The following is a 9,389-nucleotide window of genomic DNA, read 5'->3' as shown; positions in this document are numbered from 1 at the left end:
ACTGATCCTACAACGAGCCGATCTTGAACCAAACATCTTATCGACGCACGCCATAAGTAGTAAGTCCCTTTATATGCATATACAATCTCACTCTACTAGAAAGAGTTCTTGAATAAATTAACTTCATTTATTCAAAGCTGTTACTTAACATTCGAAGAAGTTCGTATTAATTATTCCTGAACCCTTCCTTCCCCCGCTGAAGGCTTCCTGCATAATTGCAGCGCGAGCCCTGGTTTCACGGTTTCCTGCATAATTGCAGCGCGAGCCCTGGTTTCACGGTTTCCTGCATAATTGCAGCGCGAGCCCTGGTTTCACGGTTTCCTGCATAATTGCAGTGCGAGCCCTGGTTTCACGGTTCCCTGCATGATTACAGTGCAAGCCCTGGTTTCACGGTTTCCTGTATAGCTGCAGCGCAAGCCGCGACCTTCCCTTGTATCCGTCGGGTTTCCTGCATAACTGCAGTGAGAGCCCTCGCAAAGTTCCCTCACCCTAAACAAAATTGCAAAGATGCAAATTTCTTCGGAATAAATATTAAAATTTCACTTCTTAAATAAATATTGAATTCAAGGACTCTTTCTCGAAGAACAGCTCTCTTATATCGCTGTTGTTAGTGGAGACTACGCGCCATTCCCAACGGGTCATAAAGCGGTCCCGAAATCGTCGCAATCGTCGTCTAAGGCGAGAATTGGCTCGGGCTACGGCGGACTTATTTTCTACAACCGACGACCATAAATTACTCCGCGAAAAACTCGAAATATTAACTAGAGAACACATTGACACTATTAATAGTTACGCCAAAGAAAAAAATTGTAATACACCTAATCGCGACCCACCTCATTACTCTCCGATTTCATCCCCTGAATACGCAGGAACCCCGCGAATTCCTTCTCCCTCTCCCTTCGAACCCACCGAACAGGAGCGAACTCCTCCCTTCCTTCTCGCTGATTCACCTGAATCACCTCCCGAATCTCAGCGGAACCATTCTCCTCCACCTCCCCTCTCTCCCGCACGCCCAGATTCACCTCGATCTCCGTCCCCGGTTCCCTCCATTATTACCCTTGGGGACTCACCTCCCTCTTCCCCAACGCCCTCCGAAAACCGGGAACTACCGGAAGATTTTGAGACGATAAATCTCAGCGATGACGGTTCGGAAGAACTAGAATCGCACGCCGAGCTCACCTACGACCAATTCAGAGCTTGGTTAATTAATCAATTCCCGGGGATAAGGGAAGTCCCGGAAGGAACCTTTACAATCGGTCCGGGGCCAGTAGAACATGAGGCCTTGCGTCAACATCTAATCGACGTAAATCCTGAAGAGATTATCTCTTGGTATGTTCCTGAGCGTAGATATCCATTGGCCGTCCCAGCGCAAGTCTTATTAAGATCCTATCCTCCCTCCACCATCCAGATTCGTGAACTCCCATGACACATACGCACACATGTATACATATTTATTATTTGTTACCTAACTATTAAAATGAAAAATTATTGTAATAACCAATCGGGACCATAATATATTTAAACAATAAACTCTCCCCCCTTTATGTCCTGATTGACGTCCTCCGTACTTATGTAACACCCGCGAAACACACACACACACCTTTTTATAGATTAAATCCTGCGCGCGAGGTAATTGTTATTTATGTATCCGTCTTTTCACCGTTTTTATTTATATAAATAAAACTTAATTTTATTATGAACTCGCGTTTAATTAATTGATTAACCCGCTCTCATTTCCTCCGTCCAGAGATCGCACTAAGGTCCCATCCCGCGCAAAAGAGATTAAATTCTCTTGCCGAAAAGGGACCACCGAGCGAACGCCCTTTAAATAGCGTAAGAGCGACCCTCGCGGTCGTTGACCTATTTGGGGCCTAAACACGTTCGTTCAGCTCGAACAAAACGCACTACCTGGCGTTGTTCGATTTAAGTAGTTACGTCCTTCCTTTCGACTCTTCCTTCCTTGAGTCTGGACGTAACAATTAGAACAATCTAGAACAATCTTAAAAAATTCAATTTTCGAAAAATGGGGTGCCAAGTCAAAAAATTGTTTTTTTTTAAATATTCCGCGAAAATTTTTATTATATAAATCAGAGCTGTCCACGTTTTGCACTTTTCGGCCGATTTCCGAGGCTCACCGCCTAGCGGCCCCCGCTCGCGTGGCCCGATAACCGTAGTTGCTAAGGTCTCGAGCGTAAGTGGGGGCCGCTAGGCGGTGAGCTTCGGAAATCGGCCGAAAAGTGCAAAACGTGGACAGCTCTAATATAAATGATCTTCTGGAACACTTTAAACATGTCTAGAGCAACCTGAAATAGCTTTAAAAATTTTTTAATTTTTTAAATAGGGTGCTAACTTTATGCAGGTGAATAAAACACAATTTTTTGACACAAAATAAATTTTAATCATAATAAATAATAATAATATCATAATTAATTGACCATTTTTATTGATGATCTCTTGCCATCTTTCCACCAACTTCATTATGCCGTATTCGTAAAACGTCTGGGGCTTATTGGCGAAAAACCAATCCTAGTATCTTTTGACGGTTTCTTCATCCTTGAAGATTTTCCCGTTCATAGAGTTCTGTAACAATCGGAATAAGTGGTAATCGGAAAGGGCAGGTCCGGTTAATACGCAGGATGAGGTGAAATATCCCAGCCAAGACTAAGCAATTTATTCCGGGTGGTCAATGACATATGGAATCTGGCGTTGTGGAAAACAACACCCTTGCGATTTCCCAATTCTGAATGTTTTATGCGGATTGCTTGGTGCAATTTCGTTAACTGTGAAATATACGGTTGAATCAATCGTTTTGCATAACGATAATAATTCGTAGTAGATAACATCCTTCAAATCCCACCATACGCAGACCATGATCTTCTTCGAATTCAATCCCGCCTTCGAGGTTGTTTGCGGTGGCTCGTTGCTATGCCCCCATGATCTTTTACGCTCTACATTATCATAGATGATCCATTTTTCATCGCCCGTCACCATCCGCTTCAAAAATGGATCGTTTTCTTGGCGTTTCCGCAGCGAATAAATATGCGAGTGGCCAAGTTGGCCTCGGTTGGTTAATTCATCATGCAGCATTCAAACATTAAACCGAGAAACGTATCCTAGCTGACGCAAATGGTTTTCTATGCTTATATGGAATATATTAAGTGCCGTAGCAATCTCCCGGACCGATTGAAATGGATTTTCATCGATGATGGCCTTGACATCACTTAAATCAATCTCAATCGGGGGAGTGGGACGCATCATTGACGTCAAAATCTCCAAAACAGAATTTGGCAAACCACTTTTGGCATACGCGTTCTGTTAAGACATCGTCCCCATATATACGGCATATCTTTTTATGAGCCTCTATAGTGCGTTCACGGAGAGAAGGACCACGCATTTCGTCCGGTTCGCGCAGATCCCACCGACCCGACTGACAGCCAATTTTGCCTCCTTCATGCCGCCAAATGTATTTTGCAGGCCAGACCCGTCAACACCGGCAGAGGGAGCCCGCGCACATTAAGGCTCCTGGCTCCTTGCTGACCATATTGGAATTATGACGTCAGAAGCAAAAAAACACACGCTAAAAATTTTTAGATGCTATTTTAAAATAAAAAAATATTTCGATGAAACAGCACTTTAGATAACTTTAGCACACTTAAAATACCTCGAAAACAATCCTTTTCCCTTTATAATCAATCAACAGCTGTAAAATGACTGTAATATGAAGCCCAGTCCGTCTGGTCTTTGCACATGTTCAGTCATTCCGTATGACACAGTTTGATATCACGATCATTTTACGGTTGTTGATTGACTGTTAAGGGAAAAGAAAATAGTTTTCGAGGTATTTTTAAAGTGTGCTAAAGCCATCTAAAATAGTGTTTCATCGAAATGTCTTTTCATTTAAAAATGGCATCTAAGAATTTTCAGCGTGTATTTTTTCGCCTCTGACGTCACAATCTAACATGGCCGCAGTAAGGACCCAGAAGCCTTAACTTATTTACAAAAAGTAAATTGTGTGCCGGTGCCCAGGAGTACGATGATAACGCACTAAGGCCGGTATTCATAGTCCGTTCTTATTTCAAGACCGTCTTAAGTAATGTCTTAAGATGCAAATACGGCTCTGTGATTGGTTAATCACATCTTAAGATTGTACTTAAGACAGTCTTAAATATAAGAACCGACTATGAATACCGGCCTAAGTGAATAGTGCGCTCGAGTCCCCCCATTTGATCCCCACTCTATCCAAAGCTGCGCGGAGCGTGGTTGTTTTCTCCGTGAACGCACTATACAGCTCGTTTGCCTTTTTTTAAATAAGAGTAATATATGACGATAATGCACGTTATTTACTTCCATTTTCACAACTATGCAGCACAATACTGATGTTAGCCAAACGAAAATTCACAGAAAGGTTATGTACAACATAACCTATCAAATGCACATTTGAGTTGCGCGATAGCGCCGAGAAAAAAAAAGTGAATCGAAATAAACCACCGAAGCAAAAACCAAACGAACTTATTTGCCAACTCAGGAATTCTTAGAATCGCCGATTCTTAAAATTTTATTTTGTGCTTTTTAATGATTGTATTTTTTTATACTTTCTAATTGTAAGAATTTAAATTATTGTAATTATTACACATTATTAAAATAATGCTGACGTTTTGTCTGTTTTATCGAGAAATATTATTTCAATTTAACTATTTATTGGCTATACAAAATAAGAAATCCTTTTCTAGAATTAAAGTATTGATAATAACAAATCTGGGCTACTATTGGATGATTGCAAAAGTTCGTGCCCGATTTGCATAGATGGTGGTAATAACTTCAAATCGGGCACGAACTTTTGCAATCATCCAATATATATGTATATTAAAAAAATCAAGATAGTTAAATAATTACAGTTTTTTACATCATTTCGTATTACGTAACCTTTTTTTTTTTTTTTTTTTTTTAACGTGTGGAAATGCGCGACCGCATACCCTCACACCTCGGGGGAGGTGAGAGGGTTATGTGGGGCTGGGATCAACGCCCACCGGGACTCAAATGCGTCCCGGGGACTCCCCCGACCCACTAAAACCACACGGTGGCCCTCTGAGCGCTTGTGCAGCGGCCCCGGGAATCGCTTTCGCATACGCCGGGGTCGCTGCACGCTGAGCTTGCGCTCCAAACCTTGATAAGAAGGACCGGGTTTTACCCCGGTCCTGGAAGGAAGAGAATGGGGCCACCCATTCTCTTCCCCCTCGTGAGAGCCCGCGTGCAATGGATCTCCGGAGCCCCGCTCCAAAGATCCTGCGAGCCCTCCGCCCCTCGTATCACGGCTCCCTCCGCCCCCGGAGGGGGTTAGGATTCGGCCGCGACACGGGGGGCACCTCCCGGGAGACCCCTCGAGAGAGGGAGTATCCCTAAGCGGAAAGGAGGGGCCCGTGAACCTCGCCCCGTGGGGCGAGGATCGTGTCCCCTCCGTTCCGCCTCTCTTTTGGTTTTCTCCCGGGGATCGGGCTCCCTCCGCCCCCGAAGGGGGAATTCGTATTACGTAACCTTTTTTTTTTTTTTTTTTAACGTGTGGAAATGCGCAACCGCATACCCTCACACCTCGGGGGAGGTGAGAGGGTTATGTGGGGCTGGGATCAACGCCCACCGGGACTCAAATGCGTCCCGGGGACTCCCCCGACCCACTAAAACCACACGGTGGCCCTCTGAGCGCTTGTGCAGCGGCCCCGGGAATCGCTTTCGCATACGCCGGGGTCGCTGCACGCTGAGCTTGCGCTCCAAACCTTGATAAAAAGGACCGGGTTTTACCCCGGTCCTGGAAGGAAGAGAATGGGGCCACCCATTCTCTTCCCCCTCGTGAGAGCCCGCGTGCAATGGATCTCCGGAGCCCCCGCTCCAAGGATCCTGCGAGCCCTCCGCCCCCCCGTATCACGGCTCCCTCCGCCCCCGGAGGGGGTTAGGATTCGGCCGTGACACGGGGGGCACCTCCCGGGAGACCCCTCGAGAGAGGGAGTATCCCTAAGCGGAAGGGAGGGGCCCGTGAACCTCGCCCCGTGGGGCGAGGATCGTGTCCCCTCCGTTCCGCCTCTCTTTTGGTTTTCTCCCGGGGATCGGGCTCCCTCCGCCCCCGAAGGGGGGTTGGGATTCGGCCACGGTCCCCGAGAGAACTTCCTCGCGAGGGGAGGAGTCGTCCCCCGACGTATTACGTAACCTAACCTAACCTAACCTAACCTAACCTAATCCTAATCTAATCCCTAACCCTAACCGATAAGAAAATTGTAATTATTTTAATTTCTTTGTTTTTTATATATACATATATAGTAGTCCAGATTTATTATTATGCATACTTTAATTCTAGAAAAGGATTTCTCATTCTGTTTGCTGTTATCTAAATAAAATTATATAGATGATTATCTAGATAAGTTTTGGCGTTATCTTCACTAAGTATCATGGTACATGCCATTCGCTCTCAAAATGAAAAAAATGAGGAAAGAAAAAAAGGTCGAAAATCGATATTCAAAGTGAAATTCTAGCAGCCCATAAACAGGTAATTCAGACAATACTCACGCAAGTAACTCATACTAATTGAAAGATCTAAGGCTACAATATTTGTTTTAGACACCAATCGATATAAGCCTAGAGTAATGCCCTAGAAGGCGGAAAAAGTTCAAATAGATTATTTTCATTTAAATGAATGAAAAAAAAGAAAAAACGATGTGATCTTTCAATTAGTATAATTTACTCGCGTGAGTATCGTCTAGATCACCTGTTTATGGACTGCTGGAATTCCACTTTGAATATTAATTTTCGACCTTTTTTTTCTTTCCTCTTTTTTTTTTTTCATTTTGAGAGCGAATGGCATATACCATAATAATACTTAGGATGAATACTATTTAATAATATAAGCACTTTTAAAATACAGAGGTAACACCGCGGGAGTGTCCCTTGTTAGATGAAAACAAGTGTTATCTCTACTAAATTATCTAGAATAATATTCAGATAATTTGGTTTAGAGTCATAGCACTTAAAAATACTTAAGTAATAGAACTTGAGCAGTTAAACGATAAAAACTTATAAATAAAAGTATGAATATATTTTTATATCTCTTTTATAATTTACATTTTTTATAACTGTATTTACATAAGCGGTTTTAAAAATATTATCTGAAAGTTATCTAAATGAATCGCCATATAATTTAATTTTCATCTAGATTTAAAACAAAATCATCTTTATCTTATTTAAGATATTTACATATCTTCATCTCATCTTTATCTAGCTAATTTTAAAATCATCTAAGTGCACATCACTGTGTATAGCTAATCAACAATTAAATTGAAATATTTATCGATAAAACAGATGGCGTCAGCATCCACTTAAGGGAATGCTGACCCTTACCGAGAGAGCAATATTTTTCTGCACCCTTTTCTTTTTATTGATTGAATAAAATAATAAATGCTTTTTCACGATTAAAGTACAGAAAAATATCGTTCTGTTGGTAAGACATTATTCTATCTTTATTCTTCTGGAATGTAGAACAAAGATAGAATGATGTTTCAAAGTATTCGTAGTGTATTCTCGACCACAGCCATAATAAGTGAATGTTTAGTATCAATTTGGAGAGAAGCCTAGTAAAAGAGAATAGCTTGTGTAAAATTTTCGTGCATATGTGTGTGTGCACTTATTTGTATATACAAACTGCCAATAAAAAGAATACTAGTCTAAAAGAAAAAATTACTCGGTCGGTCAGACAGACCCGTCAACATTCTCTTAATAGATAATTATTAAGAGACAATTTCTAACTTACCAACGACAAATAAGTAATGTAGATAATTTATAATTTACTAACAGTAATTAATTAATATTCATAATTTCTAATTTATTGACCGTAATAAAATGGAAATCGATTTTAACGGATGTCAATAAATGTTAAATAGACTTCTCTCTCTCTCTCTCTCTCTCTCTCTCTCTCTCTCTCTCTCTCTCTCTCTCTCTCTCTCTCTCTCTCTCTCACTCACAAATAATGCGTTCTCTTTCTAGTTTTTGGTACATGTGTTGCTTGGTGTCGCTTAAAATTGATAAAGTTTATTTTACAACCAATTAACTGAAAAACAAAATCATCATTGCAAGATGGTTTTATTGGAACATGCAAAAAATGTATTAAAATTTAACTCCGCAAGTTCTATCTAAATAATTTATTTGTGTGTGTTGCTGAAAGATTTCTATCATAACCTATCTCTTTAATCTTTGTATTATTAATTTTTGTACTAATGTTTTTTATACTGTTTTTTATTATATATAACTAATAAATAAACTATTATATATAAATGTCAAGTTTTCTTTTTGTTTTTAATAAAGATTAAATTATAGAAAAGATATATGAGAATAATAATTTTATTTTTGTTTAATTTTATTATTGGGTTTTTTGTAGGTATTATCAACTGTTCAACGAACTCTTATGCAAAGACATTTCCATGCGAGTGCAATTCTTAATAAATCACAATCTGGACGCTACAAAGTCACACATAAACGAGACAGACCACTGACGTATGAAATGGCAAATCCACCTCATTATCTCGCTCATAGGAAAAGCTGGAATTCTTGGAATACCTGTATGTGATTTGTAAGAAGTATATATATTATGTCAGTTTGTCACACACACACACACTTCTATACAATATACAATATCTTTTTAGCAAATATAAAAGATGGCAATAGACCATCTGAAACAGCCGTAGAAGATATGTTTATTCGACAATTCATGAGAGGCACATGGCATAATTTATTTGCAAGTGAAGTTATCATCAAGCGACAACATAATATTATCAGGATAGCTGGTATCATTACTCGTACTATAGCACCTTATAAAATATATTTCTTAACTGGCTACACCGAAGAACTCTTGAGTTATTGGCTGCAGTGTCCCATTAAAATGGAATTAGTTACAACTGATAGTAAAAAAGATGTGATATTCAAGTATATATAAGAACCTAGTATACACATTTATAAATAAAATAAACTAGAGTTTTATTATACTTCCTAATATTTAGCATCATGATTAGAATTTGTGCAACGTGAAATAAACTTTAATATGGTATATGACATGGATTTTTTTAAATATGTAATTTGTGCAATTAACAGCTACATATTTTTTTTACGGTATATTTTTTCTCAACGACAGCTGTTTTCTTTATATCAATTGATTTTTCTCATTACTTTATGTATAAAAATATTTAAGTAAGATCATCGAAAAATGAATTTTACGAGATATTTCATAGTTAATATAAGATTATGTCAAATAAGTATAAAATATCTCCTAAATTATTTATTCACTCTGGCCATCATATAACTTATAACTTTTTATGCAGAATATTGCGAGGAATCGATTTATATAAAAAAAAGTTGAC

At 39.7% G+C, this 9,389-nt stretch overlaps 1 protein-coding gene across 1 annotated transcript; it reads left to right on the top strand.

Moving 5' to 3' along the window:
• Positions 1-7,987: 7,987 nt before the first annotated feature.
• Positions 7,988-9,185, top strand: Mrps24 (mitochondrial ribosomal protein S24). Its single transcript, XM_083050991.1, has 3 exons — positions 7,988-8,139; positions 8,414-8,594; positions 8,679-9,185. Exons 1-3 carry the CDS (start codon positions 8,113-8,115, stop codon positions 8,966-8,968), a joined length of 498 nt encoding a protein of 165 aa, XP_082907117.1. The 5' UTR covers positions 7,988-8,112; the 3' UTR covers positions 8,969-9,185.
• Positions 9,186-9,389: the final 204 nt, after the last annotated feature.

The sequence above is a fragment of the Prenolepis imparis genome, unplaced genomic scaffold, assembly GCF_030444845.1.
Source record: "Prenolepis imparis isolate NDT839.2.m4 unplaced genomic scaffold, iyPreImpa1.0 SCAF_12, whole genome shotgun sequence".
Classification (NCBI taxonomy): Eukaryota; Metazoa; Arthropoda; class Insecta; order Hymenoptera; family Formicidae; genus Prenolepis; species Prenolepis imparis.
This window is presented reverse-complemented; position numbering and strand designations above follow the sequence as displayed.

Excerpts from the sequence above, each read along its gene's own strand:
- Mrps24 (XM_083050991.1), top strand. The coding sequence starts at position 8,113 with ATGGTTTTATTGGAACATGCAAAAAAT. Across the intron at positions 8,140-8,413 it reads TATTGGAACATGCAAAAAAT|GTATTATCAACTGTTCAACG; the intron begins GTATTAAAATTT and ends GGTTTTTTGTAG. Across the intron at positions 8,595-8,678 it reads CTGGAATTCTTGGAATACCT|CAAATATAAAAGATGGCAAT; the intron begins GTATGTGATTTG and ends ATATCTTTTTAG.